The 18,228-nt window shown below is 41.0% G+C and overlaps 1 protein-coding gene across 1 annotated transcript in view; it reads left to right on the forward strand.

Moving 5' to 3' along the window:
* Positions 1–9,851, forward strand: part of LOC306695322 (glypican-5-like) — a gene marked incomplete at its 5' end in the record, with an annotated part of 44,281 nt that extends 34,430 nt beyond the window's left edge. Inside the window, 2 exons of the mRNA XM_079158545.1 lie at positions 8,669–8,778; positions 8,876–9,851. Coding sequence (XP_079014671.1) covers positions 8,669–8,778; positions 8,876–8,971 — 206 coding nt within the window. The 3' untranslated portion in view covers positions 8,972–9,851. The remainder of the gene's footprint in view (positions 1–8,668; positions 8,779–8,875) is intronic.
* Between the last annotated feature and the right edge of the window lie 8,377 nt (positions 9,852–18,228).

Here is an 18,228-nt window from a genome sequence, read left to right on the forward strand (position 1 = left end):
AGAGAGAGAGAGAGAGCGAGAGAGATGGAGAGATAGAGGAAGAGAGGTGTGGCAGATTGTATGCCATCTCTCTTGGCCAAGCAACGTAGGCTATTGTGTTTTTGCATTGTGCTTTCTGTAACCTCTTTTCCTCCTTTGTGTAACAAGGCCTTGGGATCTGGTTAAGCGTAGTTTAATTTGCAGTTAAAATGCTGTCAGTATTGGGTTCTTATCATAATCCTGCCCTAAATAATGGACAGACAACTGGATACTGTACATTGCTGAACCATTTTCTATTTATTGTCTTGCCTCCTCCAAGTATCTTGCCTTCATCGTCTCTGCCTTGCTCCTCTGGCCTCTCCCCCACTTCCCTGGGGCCACACTCACTAAGCCTTTAGAAGCCATTTCATCTTAAAGGGAAAGGCCAGTGTTTTCCATGTTGCCCCTCTGCCTGAGGACGGTTTGATCTGCATTCGTAAGCATCTGTCTAAAGGGAGCCAGAAAGAACAATAAAAGGCCTGGCGAGCCTGCGAATCTGCACCCGTGACTGTAAAAGTTCCCAGAGCGAGCCTTTGGATCGGTTTGATCAGTGCAATAAAATGAAAGTGCTTTCTTTTTACATGCATGCACTGGAGAACATGAGGGTGTAAAATATGCTATGAATGCAATCAGTATCCCACCGATACAGCAGCTTTACTCTGGAAATCCAGACTGAAGCGTTTTCATCCTATAATGCTTCATTCTCACATTTAGTCAATAGAGCCAGTCTGGTTCTTACTTATATACGAATGAAGGATATGCATTAGTAAATACATGTAGTAGGAAATGTAATGCTGTCTGTTTACTATACATCGAACAAATCTGTCAGCTGTTAGCAACATGTCCGCAGCGAAATGTTCACCATTAGAATATCTGCTCCTGGAAACTAAAGCATGGTGGTAAGGGTCTTACTTACACAGCGAAAAGGTCAGGCCTGCTTTTGAAGCACATGGCTGGACGTGTACACTTTTTCAGGTCAGAAATGTAGAATGTGTGTGGAGATATTCTGCCTATTGTCAACAAATCCAATTGAGACAATGATTTGATCCTATTTATTCCTCTGTGCCTTCGACCGCCATTGTTAACCAATAACTATTTTAATCACATCAGTGAGATACACTGCTATGGCATGTTCCTTTTTATAATTATGAACATGGGCACTCTTTAATACCTTGCCCTGTTTTTAGACCTGCTCGAAAATTGCATACCCATACCAAAAAGACTGTAATTCTGTAACGACAAGGTCTATTTTAATAATTGTGATGTTATAATAATGGTAACACTTGTGAGATTTGTTCAGATGTGTAAATATCAGTGTATATATACTGGTTAAGAGTGAATGAAGATGAAGACACAGCTCAAATTGAAAAGTTTCAGGTTCGCCTGAAAAAAAAGCATAGATTGAATAGTGTTCAATCTATCCAAATACAGCAGTTTGGCATCATTTTGAGAGCCAGAATCATCTCTAAGGCTGTAAACCATGGATCCATTCTGCAGTCTGACTGCAGTTTGACTGTGTGTATGAGAGGATTTGTCAGCCTATGATTGGTACATTTTAGAAAATGACACCTCTTTGGTCAGAGTCTCAGGAATGCAGTAGTAGCCTGGTGTTGATTCACAGAGTCTTTAGCCAGTAAAAATCGAAAAAACATGTGATTGACTGTCGATGTGTCCATGTCAGTAACAAAAGGGCTTGGAGCTGACAGATTATGGAAGTCAGAATGTGAGAGACGGACTAACACATTGTTGGTTTTGGTCTTTTTTATGGATTTCTTAGCAATAACACAATTACAGAAATATATCTCTGTTTTGGGAGGTGAGAGGTTTCCTGGATGGTAAAAAACATTGCCAATGAAGTAATCAAGGCAGCAATTACAATTCCACCAAAATGCATTTGGCAAATCAATGGCATTTAAATTAAATATCTACGATCGGTTCTTCGGATTAGTTTTACTTTTGTTGCCCAAACTTCACATCTAGGGGTATATGAGTAGAGCTGGTACACACACACACATACACACACACACACACACACACTGCACACACACTCACATAAAGACACACACACAAAGAGAATTCAAGGGTGGGAGAAGAAGGAGATAGGGAGGAGCAGATACGCAACGGGACGATAGGGGGTAACAGTGGGTGCCAGGAGAAAGGGAACTCACAATGATAGAGCTCACATACTCTGTGTGTGTGTGTGTGTGTGTGTGTGTGTGTGTGTGTGTGTGTGTGTGTGTGTGTGTGTGTGTGTGTGTGTGTAGGTGTGTGTGTGTGTGTAGGTGTGTGTGTGTGCGTGAGAGTATTCAGCATGTGGCGATGGCTAATAAGTAGCAGTAGAGTTACAATGATCCTCGGGGCAGGAGATGCGGCTCATTAAAGAATTACACATTCACTTTGCTCTCATTGTCTCTCTCGTTCAAAGAGACTTAAGGCTCTTTCTTTTGTTCAACTCACCCCGAAAGAGATAAAAGTATTGAACTTCATATGAAATGCTGCACATCAGAGATTATCTGCTGAATAGCTACGTGCACGGTTGACTCTCTGCACTCACGATGTCAACATGCACGTAACTTCTATCACGCAAATCACTATATTCGTATATATTCATCTCCTGTTCTCTCTCTGAATGCCTGTCTATCAACCTGTTTCCTGCCTGCCTGTGTTTCTGTCTGACTCCCTGCTTGTCTCTACACTTGACTGAGTTTGTTGAGATATCATCTGTTTATTAGTCCTCCTCTCCGCAGTGATGCTGTTATCCCCGCACTTGACCTTTTGAAAGAAGCCCTTGCTTTGTCTCGCCTTCTCTGGCTGAGCCTCCAGCTTCACTGCTCATGTATTCAAATGAGCATTCACACGCCGCACACAACAGCACACAACAGCCCCATTGGCTTGTGTTGATGTGCAACCTTCAACCAATCCCTCTGCCGTCTTCATCCTTTCATCTACCTCCAATCACAGTCCCTCGCTGCGTTCAATCTTCAGCTCATTTTTCCCCCTACGTGTTTCCTCCAAAGGTTTTATGATTCCACTGGAGGCTTTGTTTAACCTCAGCGAGTATGACCTTGGGAAGATGCTTCTCTGCAAGTCAGACCGTTAACTGTTTTATGAAAACAAGCACTAGCCCTCAACATGGATGTTACATTTTAGACACCGCACAATTCATTTTGGAAGAAAGGAGCAGAGGACGGAGATCCAATGTCGATTATCTGACCGGCCTTTCATTATTTTTGTAACATTCATAACATTTTCTTTAGGGTGTAAAAACAGTGCATTCATATTTCAGGTGAGCAACTGTGTATTGATTGATCTTTCTTCATAAATAATGCATCAACACATGCCTGTTTTTTCTATCAATCCAAAGCAACTAGCCATGCAAGCAGCGTGGGTTCGAGGGATGGCAAGGTCGGTCAGTCGGTTGGTCCACCACTTTGGTCCAGACTGAAATATTTCAACAACTGTCAGATGGATTGCCATGAGACTTCCTACATTCATGACATTCATGGTTCCCCGAAGATGTACCCTAATAACTTCGCTGATCCCCTGACTTTTCCTCTAGCGCCACCATGAGGTTAAAAGCCTCTCACCATATGTCAGCATGGCTGCAGCCTCTTGTTTAAATGAAGATTTAGAGTATAGTGGAAACACATTGCCTTTCTGGACAACCAGTTGGAAGGAAAAACCAAAGAGCCTTTCAAAGTAAAACCCCACATTTATTTGATGTACATTTCAGACTGATTGAACATCTCAGAGTAATCCCTTTAAAATATGTTATTTTGTGCGCAGCCTTGGAGCTGCTAAAAGAGATAAGAAGCATCACTATCATTCAGTATAATAAAGTATAAGCTGACTAAAATGCTTAAAACATTATTTTAACCAAATTACCCACCAGGGACACATTTGATGAATTCCCTTCTTTATGATTAAGATGACTAGGAGGCCAATACCATAATACTCTTTCTTTAAGTCCATAAATAACAAGATGACAGAAGTGGAGAATATTAGGAGTTACAGTACAGTTTGTTGGAAGGCTCGCTGTGTGCTCAGCCACTTGTCATTGGTATTTGGATATATTTCCACTGTGGATTTACTATGATGTTCACATCACATACTGTTATTTCTGTCTTTCCTTTCATCGTCTTTCTTTCCCTCTCAGCTTTTTTATTTTGCTATCATTATATAATTTGATTCTGATAAGTACTTCCTGAGGGTATAATCCACAGTTACCTTTTACCATGCTGTGTGTGTGTGTGTGTGTGTGTGTGTGTGTGTGTGTGTGTGTGTGTGTGTGTGTGTGTGTGTGTGTGTGTGTGTGTGTGTGTGTGTGTGTGTGTGTGTGTGTGTGTGTGTGTGTGTGTGTGTGTGTGTGTGTGTGATGGTGTGTGTGTGTGTGTGTGTTTCCTCCCTGGGGATCTGAGGCTGAAGTAATGAAATGCTCATTACTGATTCAGCTGGAAATGCTGGGGATACATTTACACACCTACACACACCAGCTATCCAGACGGTTTTCAAGGTCACCCTGCATAGTGTGTGTGTGTGTGCGTGTGTGTGTGTGTAAGAGAGAGAGAGAGAGAGAGAGAGAGAGAGAATGTCTGTTGAATACATACAAATTGAGGAGCAGCAAGATTGGCCATAATTGGGGTCTTAATTGACAGTTCTGTACAATACGCCACAGGCATCTGACATCAAACACGATCATTAATGCACATACTCACACACACTCACACACACATATTCACCTTTGCTGTCAGTTCACTTTTCAACTCATCCTGCGTCCCTGACAACCTTTAATTTCTCTAACACATGGACAAACATAGACACAAATACCTGAACTACCTGAGGTTACCTTCTGAAGCAAGACAAGACAGTGTGAATGCTCCTCTTCTTTGTTTAACACATTAAAATGCATTGATTCAGTTCTGCTTTACACACAGATCATTCTGATAAAAGCATAACTAACATGCGTCTTTGGCACACAGTGTTTATGGTCTCTCACACACACACACACACACACATGCAGCACACTCACCGTATTCAGCCGGGTTTCATTTCAGACGGCTGACTGTAGGAATGCATGAAATGAAAGGAATTGAACACAGTAATGCTGAGGTTTCTTCTCTGGAATGTTTTGGGACATTTGTTAAAGGTGAGGCAGGGATGCTAATGTCTGAACATTATAATGGATTAAAGCACCACAGGATGGTGATGTTGGCTGATAATCATTTGGAAGATTAATGTTTTTCTTCTATTAATCATCAAATCATCAAATCAAATGAAACACAAATGATAAATGAATGATTGTTTCAAATACACCAGCATTAGATTGCTATAATGTGTCTATTGTTTACCAAAGAAATAAAGAAATGCTGCTTCTTTCATATTTGACACAGATGAACGTGCATTTATTCATCCAAATCAAAGTTACAATAAAATAGTTTCTCAGCAGGTACACATTTAATCCTTGCGAACAATATATTATTATTAAAAGAAAGGACATCCCTGCTATAATAGTTTTAATAAAAGACAGGTTTTGTGACTGAATTCAATGCCTTACATGCTGTTTTAATGCATGTTTTTTTTTATTCACCAGAGGTATTTTCTACAAGACATGTTTTTTTCAGCAAAAGAACATCTTCACCAAGTCCTAGAAACCTGTGTATGTGCATGTTGGAGAGAGGGAGAGGGGGAGGGAGAGAGAGGGAGAGCGAGAGAGGCCAGTCTGTTTCCACTGGGTCACCACAGCTCTGATTTACGGCTCTGCTCCACCTGCTTTCAGCCCTTACTGTCATCCCTGGGCGAATGCCTCGCTTGAATCCAATTCCCTTTTTATGTTATTATATCTGAAAAGTATCTAAATTACAAGTCAATGGTGGACAGGACACATTTATTTGCTTGGACTGGAGAGGATGATGTATCACTGTCGCTCTCCTCTTCAGCCATTGCAATACATGGTTGGCCTTCCTTGTAAACTGTCAGTTCAGCTCCTCTGAGGATGCAAACTGTGCATGAATCGAGGTGTAAGCCGCTCACATGCTGGATGTCAATGAAGGAGGCTGAAACTTTTGGCTGATCTGCAATTGCACTGACCTGGGGTCTGCAATCTACCACTGCAACTTCCTGATGCTCCAAATGTCACTCCTGCATTCTTATTATCACCCACACACACACGCGCACACACACACACACACATTACTCATTCTAGTAAAGGTTAAACTACCCCATGAGTATATGACCAGTGAGATTGTTCATCACTCATCTCTGGCTGTGTGTGTGTGTTTGTGTGTGGGTGTGTGTGTGGTGTGTGTGTGTCTGTGGACATATTTGTTGGCAATCTCCAACATGTGACATGTTCTGATTGTTGCTAAGAGACAAACATGCTGAAGGGCATGTAGGAGGAGACTGTGCTCTGCCACCTGCTTTCAGAACAAACACACACACACACACACACACAGATGGACATGCATATGCACATGCAAAGCAGCCTTTGAAAATTTGGGTGCAATGATTTAAGACATTGAACCTTATCGTACCGTTGTGCTTTGACAGTCAATACATCACGTATTAAGCAAAATGTATTTGCTGCGTTTGGACGTTTTTTGACACTTTTTTTATATGTATTGACTAAACAATTCATTTCTTAGCTGGTAAGAAAATGTGCACATTAATTGCTGCCCTACTACTATTTGTATTGATCATTTCATTGTTTAATCATTATTACTAATGCTTTAATGTGTAATGTTTTACTGTGGTTGGTTTAGGGGGAGCTAATATAAATTGTACTTTATATACTGATAGTTAAATCTATTAAAGCCTTTTTGTATGTTTAAGTAGAAATTAAGTTATGTATGTAAAATCTTAATGTACAAGGTAAATATAGCTGTCAGACAAATGTAGTGGTGTAAAGTAGTATATTTAGTATAATTAGTTATTCACCTTCTACCTCTGTATTTACTTTTGTCTGCTGTCATGCATATGACACAGACCTGGATCTTCATTCTTCAACAGCAGTTGGCTTAAATGTGCGTTTTGCCTCAAACATCTTTTTTTATCACAAGTTTTAGTATCATTTTGCATTTAATCCTCTCAAACCACAATTTTGCAGCCTAATTTACCTTCAAATATGAGAGTAACTCACTCACCTTGCTAATGCTCTTCAGTGCAAACTATTAATGAAAATGTTAAGCATTGTTTGATGTTCCTATTGAACTAATTCTGGAACAAATAAAACAACTTTAAATGTGTTCATCTAAGCCCCTTTAAGAGCAAAAGATGTTTTTTACATAATTCCAATTTCTTGAGAGGTGTGATGACAGCAGTAGCAGATATTGTGCAGCAATTGTAACAGCAAGAATAATGCTGTGCTGTTCTGTTTCTATAAAAAGTTCAAACCAAATGCGACACAAAGGTTTCCAGTACTGGTGGAAGCAGATGCACACAAAACAGTTCACACACACACACACACACACACACACACACACACACACACACACACACACAAATATTTGCACAGCCAGGATCCGAGAGTCCCATATTGCTCCATGCATCTATCTGTCAAGAGAGCACACAAGAAAGGACAGATTCCTAATTGGTAAACATTCTGCTGTGAGTAAATCATCTGAATCATCACCACAGACACTCAAAAACTAAAATATATCATGCGTCTTTGAAACAGATTTTTGTCTTTCCAGAAGAGTGTCTATGTCCGTGGTTTGAATTTCTAACGCTGTGTGTGTGTGTGTGTGTGTGTGTGTGTGTGTGTGTGTGTTTATAAGGGTGTTTTCCTGCCTTCTTCATGTCTGTATTATTATGAGATATAATATTTGTGTGAGTGTGTGAACATTAACAACTCACCTCATTCCTCAGCGACTGAAAGAGGCTCTTTGTCTATTGTACTGCAGGACAATGTGTATTGTAAGAGACAGAATCAGATTTCTGCCCAAGCAGGTGTGTGTGTGTGTGTGTCTCTGTGTGTGTCTGTGCCAGGACAGAGCAGGTGAGTATGAGAATGTATCTGGGTGATATGTGTGTGTGTGTGTGCATTTAGCCGCCAGCACAGTCTGACTCCCTCTTGTCCTAATCCCCTCATTTACCTGAGTTCCTCCCACGAGATGCTGGAGTACTGCCAACACACACAGACACACACAGACACACACACACACACACACACACACACACACACACCTACATACATGCATATGAAAGCGTCAAAGCAGCTGGTGAAGTCCGGCTGTATGCCCATTAAATGAAGCAACATTTCACACATCTGTGTGTGTGTGTGTGTGTTTTTATGTGTGTAAGGTAACAGTATTTGTTCAAAGCTGCGGATCGGTGGGTTGAAATTCATAAATCTTTCAGCTTTAAACAACAACAAAAACAGCCATAAATAATGCAAGATTTTGTGCAATCATGAGACTAAAAACAGAACCAGGCATTACTTCCACAAATCTTGACTTGATACTAGATAAACTAGATTCTACCAAATGATTGCAAAGCCCTAAACTTCTTTGGTTTCATTTAAATGATCTTTTCAATCAAATGGGCTGATTGCTTGTAAAACTAGATTAATGAAGTACTGCGTAAACTCATCTGAGAGGACAGTACTTGTGTACTCATTCTGTTATGTACTTTGTCTTTCACTGCATCTGTTCAGGTGACCAGACAGGTGATACGTCCAGCGGTCGTAGTCCAGTAACAAAGGACATGGCTCCTCCTCCTCCTCCTCCTCGGCCCGTCCCTCCTCACCACCTCTCACCTCCACAGGTAGGTCATGGCTGTCCCTCCTTTCACATCCAGCCTCTCCTTCCCCTACTCCTCTTGTTATTCTTGTCATATAACATCATTGCACGTTCTCTGTTAGGTGGTTGTTCGAGGCTCAGCCCGCACGTCATCCAGTGAACCTCTGACCCTGGCGACCCTGCTGCTTCTACTGCTGTCGCTATGGGAACACCGCTGATGACGGAGAGACGGTCTTACAGAGACAAAAAGACTAAGAGAGAACCACGAGAGCTCTGTGGTGAAGTTGAGTATTTGTAATTCCTGTAAGTACAGGTCAACCGCTCTGATTGTTTTTGTTTTGGGTGGGACGAGCTGTCGCTTCATCACAGTTGCAGGTGCACTGTAAGCATTTCTATGTCACCTGTACTGACCTCCACACGTGTTTGTTTACGTGTATTTAACTCTGATAGGATAGACTGCACAGCACTACTGACCTTTTTTTTTGAAAACAGATGTAAATACAAATATATCTATATTATATATTTATATAAAGAATTTCTATAGATAACAATGGCTTGAAGTGTAAATAGAGAATAATATAGAATTGACCAGATTGACTTAGACGTTTAGGTGTGTTTTGTTTCGTTTGACATTGTGTATCCCCCCACAGAGACTAAGCTATGGTTTAAGCTGAAGGCCTTCACTGTAGCAGCAGTGTAAGTGAAGGCACACTTGTGAGGACGTATTCATTTAGAGGAGAACTGAGCACTCGATGGCCAAAACAATCTATAATGCGACACTTCAGACCACTTACAGATGGCCATGTAGCATAATGAAGAATTCGCCAGTTTGGCCCGTAAGTCTGTGCAGCTTGAAACCCATCCGGCACTTTTTTCACATAAACAACAAAACGTTTGATCATGCAAGCTGGTGATTTTTCATTTTTTTATTTCTGCAGCAAGTATGCTGAGAGATTTAACTGTGTAGCGGTTGTTCAACTTTTTAATTCCTCAAAAAATGACTCTTTAGTAGTGGAGATCTCTCCTGAGAAACGGTTTCTTGACATTTCTACCAATATAACACCTTTTATATTAGTTGTGGGAAAACTGAGTTACGGTTGTTTTCTTCTTAAGATGCACAGCGTGCAGTTGTGAAAGCACCAGAGGGAGGGACGTAACGGCTTCCATTTCAACTTCAATTTCACTGCCCCGGCCATCCTCGGCAGAAAGCTCCGTTCTAAATAAAAGTATCATAAACAATAAAATGCACCTTATACATAAGAAAACTAATTATGGACCACGTATAACAAGACACAATCATCTGGCTGAACAATGACTAATTTCACATCTCGTTGTCATGTGCAAACACTGAACTGTCAGTGATTTCCTAAGCTGACTGGTCTCCAAATGCATTAATACAATGATAATATTTAAGGCATGTGTGATACATGTGTTATCAGCTTGTCTCTGTATCCAATGTAGACAAGAGGTGGAGTATCAGGAGAGCGATCAGAGTACAGCTGAGCCCAGATCCAAACATGTGAATTAACTGTAATTCATGTTAATTATGGCTCTGAAGTCCTCCCGCCTCTCTGTTGGATCTCAAAGCCCCCAAACTGCACAGCAGGACGGACAACTGGAATACTGATTAACACTCAAAATGGAGTTAAAGAACCCTCTGAAGGACACTGTGCATTTCTGTCTGATTGTGACTGACTTTCTCCTCGTAATTTTCTCACATAGTCCTTTGAATATCGCAGAATTCTCATATAAATCTATTCTTTTGCTGAAGAAATGTGACTGACAGTTGAGACAACATAGAAAATACCATTAATAGCCGACGTGTGTGAGTTATCTGGCAGTGAGCCCAAATACCGTGTTAGCTAGCGTGATGCTAAGTGGTGCTATTATTTGATTCATATTTAAACGTCATACCCAAATGAGATGAGAGTTTGGATTTGATCCCACCCCTTCATCTTTCACAGCTCTTCCTCTGCGACCTGAATAAACAAAACACCGGATGGTCTATTCACAGAAATATTTGAGTTTTGAAAATGTTAAAAAAAAACATTTTATTGGCCTATAAATTTGCAAAACATAAAACAATGAGCATTTACAGCTCTCTTGGGTAATCGTTCAAATGAAATCACCTGGAAAGTGAAGGTTGAATTGATGATATGATGTTACAAGTCATTCTGCGGATGCAGGTTGAAATCTTTGCAGCGAATGAAGTGCGAATCTTGTTAGATAAGCAAATGTTCTTCATATTTAGCATAGAAGGGACTTTCTGTTGTTCTTCCAGCACTGTGTTATCATAATGCTTCTCAGCGTGTGTGTTGAGGCACACTGGTGTGCCATGGGGGGGGGGGGGGGGGGGGGGGGGGGGGTGTCATTGTCAAAAAGATTTAATTAAATGTACTTTGTCATGGTTTAACAGTTTTTTATTGTGTGTGTAGAAATCTTAATGTTGTTGTAGCAGTGTGCAGGAACACCAGGATGCAACAAACAGCCAGTTAGCTACAGCGGTATGGTTTCTCTCCCCACGCTCTGAAAACCACTGTGCTAATTTAATTTGACTTAACCAGTTACTCTCATGGGAAACAGAAATAAACCTGCTGTATTACACTGTGTCCTGCTACTCTGCTGTGTCATTAATCTTCAGCTTAATATCATCAGTAATAAATTGTTTTCAAATACATACTGGACTTTGTCTTTTATATATTGTGTGACTGTCTTAGTGTAAGATGAGCCGCAAATAGGACTGAAATGAGGTGTAAAATGGAAAACATGATTTGTAAATAATAATAATGATAAAACGAAACTTCTTTAATTGATAAATTGTATGTGATTGAAAATAAAATATGGACATGGAGTAGTGGTCCTCGTGGAGTTAACAGTATGGTTCAAATTAAATCGTGTTGCTCTAAATATAGGTTTCATATGTGGTTGTGAAAAATCTTTAGATAAAATAAATAAACTTTTTTTTTTTTGCAGTGTCTTCTACGATCAGAGCATTTCTGAGTCGCAAAAATGTTTTAAATCATACAGCAGTTTGGTGCCATCACAGCCTTAGTACATATATATGCGCAGCTGCAGCTCTTTGGCCTCTGGCCCTTTGAGAGATTACTGTGATTGGATTGGCATGGTCAGGAAGTTGGCACAGATCGCTTGGTTGGCAGAGGGAACCTGCCAGGGGATGATGGGAAATAAAGACATCATTGAATGCAAATGTCTACGGAGAGGAAGACAGAGAGAGAGAGAAAGAGAGCATATAGGAGAAAGACTGCGAGAAGGAGGAGCGTTCCCATTACTCATCCTGGTGTTGGCACAATCTCGTCCCACCCATACCTTCTGTTGCAGTCTGAAAAAAAAAAGTTTCAAGATGTGTTTAAATGTAATACTTTAATTTTTTTGATCATTGTTGTTGGTTTGTCTTTTTGCTGTGCTGCTTTGATTTAACCACTTGGAAGCAAACTTGCACCAGTATACTCTGCACATCCCTGAACATACAGTAAGAACATACAGTGTATACTGAGAGGTGAAGAGGGATGCATCAGAGTTCATGACAGAGATAAGGAGCAAGACAGGAGATGTGCAGGATGTTGTCTCAACAAGCTGTTGAGCTTTGCTCTGCTGAATAATATCCTTCCTCTGCGCCAGCACTAATGAAATCAGAACTGTGATTATTTTAACCCTGCCCAAGGGTTAGAATTGAGGTGTGTGCTATTTAAATCATATTTATGTTCCTATCCTCGCCTTCGAGACACACATTATCAGATTACTCATTGTGTACATGTTGCAGCTCCACATGGTTTTTATAGCAGTTTGAAGCTATAAAAATATGAACAGAGGCTTTGTAAGGTATAGTGATCCCCCGGGAAAACACAAAACTACATTTATAATACATTTTTAAGGCTATGACAAAACTGTAAATATCAAATTAGGAAATGCATGCCCTGCACTAGACAGCATTTAAAAAAATAAATCTGAATCAATCTGGAAAGGGGCCCATGAATTTTTTTTTATTTTCTGATTTGCTCGAATCAAGTACTAGTTCAAGTTATGTGTCGGTACTTCTTTATGCTGAAGAACTGCAACGGAAGATTAAAGAACAAGCTCTTTTACCTTAAGTAAGTAGAATAAACTGCACTAGTCAACCTCGGATCTCTTATCCCTTTAATCTTTTAATTACTTTATTGTTACTGTGAAAAGCCAATTGTTTTCTCAAGCTTCTGGGTTAATAAAAGACCCTTGAATGTCAATGACTGCTGATGGAATCTGTTAGGCAGTGGTGTGGCAATAATTGTGGATCCGGTTTTTAGGACTTATTTAACCCTGAAAGATGATCCGCTTCACAGTGCTTGGCAGCCTCCTTATCCACAGTCTATGATGCCAACATAGAGCAGCTCTGCTGAAGCAATCAGAGATCAAGTGTCTTGCTGACACATCAGTTAGTTTCTGTGTGAAAGGAGAACTCTGAATCATCTAACTATCCTTAACACACCCATAGTTTCCCAATCATTCCTTGTATGCTCTGAACCACTAATTGTTTCCAGGAAAACCAGCAACTACAGATTTTGTTTTAAATGTTCCGGGCAGCTGAAACACGTTACAAGCACTGTCATATTATCACCATTTGAGTTAGCAAAGTTGCCTCTTTACACACCCAGCATCAGCCCTGTCTCCTAAAATGTTCCCACACAGTGATACTGCATTGTGATTTAAGTTTATTCAGCTTTTGACGTGGAAGAAATAAGTTTCAAATGAGTCCACTGAAGTCTGCATAGGTAGGAGGTTGGGGTGATGGATAGAGACCCAGGAGACTGCTGTTTGTGTCCCATGTGAACAAAGTACTTTTGTTTCCTTAACATAACCAAGTACACTGGTCTGTTGCTGGTCCAATCCACTGAGTTAAGTTCAGAACAAAACTAGCCTGGATCACAAAAAGCATTCACAAGCCAGTCAGAGTTGGCTGCTATTCCTATCTCACATGCATGTTCATTAGACTATATAGCCCCCCAAATGAGTATCTACCTCTACAGCTTGAGAAGTACTTTTGCAAAGGTGTAGCATATTTTTCTCATGAGCCAATCAAAGCAGGAGGGGGGCTTGAATAGACTGGTGTTAAGAGACAGAGGGTGAATACAGGTATAGTCTGACATACAGTATGAAAAAATAATGTGTTTTTTAACATTAAAATATTTCAACATGTTTCAGAAGAAACCCAAAATACAAGCATGAACCTTAAGATGAGCATGATTCACGCTGCCCTGTTTCAGTAAAGTCATTTCAGTTGGAAGTTTCTGTGTTAACAACAAAGGAGATGCACTTATGACTTCTGGTGACTAGTAGTTCCCTTGAATACCTATGTTGAATACACTTATTGTAAGTCGCTCTGCATAAAAGCCTCTGCTAAATGGCTGTAATGTAATGTTAAAGATTTGTTCGTACACGTCGTTGAGATATTTCAGTTTGGACCAAACAGCCTCATCATCAGCATTGCTCAGAAGTTACAAGCTCCTCCCCCGTCCGCTACCTTACGTTTACGCTAATGTTAACTGACTTTAGCCTTCAGCATTAACGTCACGTGCTTTTCAGGTTGAAGCAGGTTCACAATGATCTGGACGCCAGCCAGTCATTCTCTCCCATGCCATTTTGTCAGCATGTATTGGCTACGGCTCAGAGATATTATCTTAATTGACAAATAGTTGGGATCAAGTTTGCAAAGTAAGCTATTCAAATGTCATCATGTGTGATTTATTGCTCCCAAGAATGATCGACATGGGACTCAAGAGTGCCAATGGTTTAAAATCTGCTGAGAAGGAAATGTCTGTCTTACAGACTTGAAGGGAGAATGAGTCGAACAGAAAAATACGACAGTACAACACATTACAGGCCATGGCAGGCTAAGCTGTCTTTCATTATTATTCTCCCTGGTGTCTTCATGCTCTGCTGCTTCTCAAGCATGGATCTGGAAACGCATGAGCCCTCAAATGTAGAGCAAGGTGCAAAGATGGCGAACAGGGAATAGACTTGAAAAGTATTAAAGTATTAAAATGTTCTACTCTACAGTGTGTGGGCTTAGTTAGGGGCAGATGAAAGAGTGCAGGAAGTTCAGATGAGGAGAAAATGGAAGAAAACAAGATTGACGCCGAGTTTAAAAGAGACTGGGCTAAGCCGATGAAACTCAGTCATGTAATTAATGTAAGTGGGAGTCAATGACCTGGCTTGACTTGCCTCAGATACAGTCTTCAGCAAAGATCTTAGAGGTTCAGAATATGATAGAGACTCAGTTTGGAGGGAATGTTATTGCTCGGTCAAAGCACAACAGGGTTATATTTTGTCAAGACCAGTTTCCTACACTAACAACATTTTGACAACGTCGGCTCAGCGGCCCACAGTGAAGTCCTGTGGTGCCAAAAAGGAAAGATAACACTTGACTCCTCCACAGACAGTATCCACATTGTTGCATGAATTAATGAACTGAATATTTGTCTCACATCAGTTCAAACCAGTTTCCAGTTGTGACATCTTTGGTTTTTGTTGACGTGGAGCTCAATAACCTTTTCCTTGACTCATGCTGGATTACCCACTCATCCAAGCATTATCCGAGCTGCTTATCCTATTCAGCGTGGTATAGGGGGGTAGCCGATCTCACCTGGCACTGTTCGAAGGCAGGGTACACCCTGGACAGGTGGCCCGACTATCGCAGGGCACATGGCGACGGACAGCCATCGACGCTCACCTTCACATGCACCTACAGGCCGACGGGTAATTTAGAATCCTTAAGTCCTCAATTAAGCTAACCTGCATGTCTCGGGCAAGATGCCAGTTGGGACGTTATCTGACAGCCAGACAGACAGAAACCTGGCAAAGTAACCTCCTCTGTGGTAGTTCCTGCCGCTGTGGGTATCTCCAGGACCACATTTTACCATGATGACACACACACACACACACACACACACCAACTCACAAGGTGAGAACATTACCAATGTGGCTGTCTCGTAAAAACATCCTCATCCAAAATCTGGCTACATCAATACATTTCCACAACAGGAAGATGGCATGAGCACAGGTGCAGTCTGAGGGAGAAGCTGTTATTTGACATGTTACTCACCGTTTTATCTCACCGAGAACTGAAATAAAACGTCTTTCTCCCTGAAGGCTAAAGTGGCTGGTATGTGCCAATCGCTTTAAACACATTAATCCCAGAGGCACGGAGCCTGCCAAGGCAATAAATCATTGGCTGGATTAACACACTCACACTCCATAGGTGTGTATGGAGGGGAGCATGTGTGGGATTATGTGTGGGGCTCTAATTCTCTTCGAATGAGCTGGCTCGTGAAGGTGTGACCTAAAGATGTGGATGAACCGGTTGTTCTAAAATTAGATATTCCAGCCAAATAATAAATGGTGTATTTGACCTGGAAGTTGTCCTCAAACAGCCGACAAACTGGTCTTTAGTTAACTCCATGACACACAGAGGGGTCATGTGAACGTTCCTGACTTAACGAGTTGACGAGGACCAGCCGAGCGCACCATGGACCTTTTTCTCACATGTCACAGTGGGAAATGCACAGGTGAATAATAATAAAATGAATGATGTTCTATTTTTAGCTTCCTCTGTTTCAGAGTCCTGGTATTTTGCATGCTGGCCCATTGACACATGATTAGGGCTCAGTGGGACACCTACATCCTACAGAGCCACTGCTGGTGTTCTCAATAACACCTCTGCGTTTCCTACTATGACAAGTCAAAATGTTTGCTGTAGAAATAAAGATGTATTGACCAGTATGCTGCAAAAGAAGGATATTTTAGTTCTGTCTTGACTACCACAATGTTTTTTTAAATTCTTGGTTTATCTATTGGGTTCAGTTTACACTGCACTACCTGCTCTCAGCAGGCCAATCAAGTTCTTCAAAACCAAACTGGTTTGGTTCAGCAGTGTTTTTACTGTCTTGAGCGTTAGTTCGATCAAAAGATCAAACTGCGATCAGAGTTTCTAACAAGAATATTGTGATAAAGAAGTCACGACTGTGGTACAGTACACCGAGTTTCCTAATGTTCAGCGTTTAGTATTATTAATTAACATGCCTTAACCTTGTGCCTGAAGCATTAGCAGTGCTCACTGTTGCCTTCACTCTCTTTTGCCACATCCAATTTAAAAGTAATTAGGGCGCATTTAAACCCTTTTGTGGATTTCTTTTCACCTACAATTTGGTTTAATTTCCGCTGCATTTCTGGGGTGTGAGTCAGATTTCAGGACTGCCTGTGACCTTTCCCTGCCAGCCTTTGGACCCAGCACCGCTGATGGGGAGGATGTAGGAAGATTGGGGAGCGGCTGACAGCTCATCGGTCACGTCCATCAACACTGCCAGAGGAAGGCACTGAATCCTCACCAGACGCTGGTTTCTCTGCAGGGATACACAGCGTGTCTACAGCTTTGTGTGTGTTTGTGTGAGTCAGGTTTTGTTATGAAACACATTTTTTACAACAAAATTATTCTATTTCATCCCCTGTACTTTTAATATTTAATTTGATTTAATTGTAGTACAGAAAGTATTTTCCATGGAAAGTACCTACACCATTTTTTTTATTTTAATTGGTTGATCATATGTTTTAATTAGCGTAAAATGAATCAGAATAGACAACAGATTTGAGAGCTTCTCATGATTTTAGGGTCAATACAACATGCTGTATTTTTTTAAACTATAATGTGAGCAAATCATAAAGGTTTTATCATTTAATTTCAATCAAAATAACTTGCATTCGTACACATTGTTCTGGCAGAAGAGTTTTTCATGCAAAGAATACTGAAGATACTTGAGATTCAAAACATGGATCCCCATTTGATTTCATACAATGGAAAACTTTTTCTATATTTGTGATTTATAATGTTAAGCCTTGGCTTATGAGGACTGTGTGTAGGAATAATGAAACCAGTGTGTACTCTGTAATTTTCAATTAATGAGAATAAATATCATACATTTTTGATGGGGATTTCTCTGGAATACCTCTCTTCTACGCCTTCTCCCTAAAACCAGGACCTGCAGGTGGCGCTGTTTAGGCCCTGGTCCTTGCAGCAGAGGACACGCACTCATATTCACACACAAAGAGAGAACGAGAGAGAGAGAGAGAAAGAGAGAGAGAGCGTCGACACTTTCTACCGCACACCTTCTCATTTCATTGTCCCAAAGACTGGAAAGAGAGATGTACCGCACAGTTCTTCTCCTGTCTGAAACCTCAGTCAAGTACCGGGTTTTGCTCTATTGCTCCCTTTAAACGGGCTGATTCCCACAATCATGAACCGGTGGTCTACGCGTGGTGGATCTGCACCGCTTTGACTAAGCGACACCTGCTCGCAGACACACACACACTCTCTCTCTCTCTCTCTCTCTCTCTGTCTCTCTCTCTCTGTCTCTCTCTCTCCTTTCCTCTCTCTTTTGTCTCTGACACCTCTGCATCTCACAGCCAGCAGCGCTGAGGAAGAGGAGGA

The sequence above is a fragment of the Pholis gunnellus genome (genome assembly GCF_910591455.1).
Source record: "Pholis gunnellus genome assembly, chromosome: 4".
Classification (NCBI taxonomy): domain Eukaryota; kingdom Metazoa; phylum Chordata; class Actinopteri; order Perciformes; family Pholidae; genus Pholis; species Pholis gunnellus.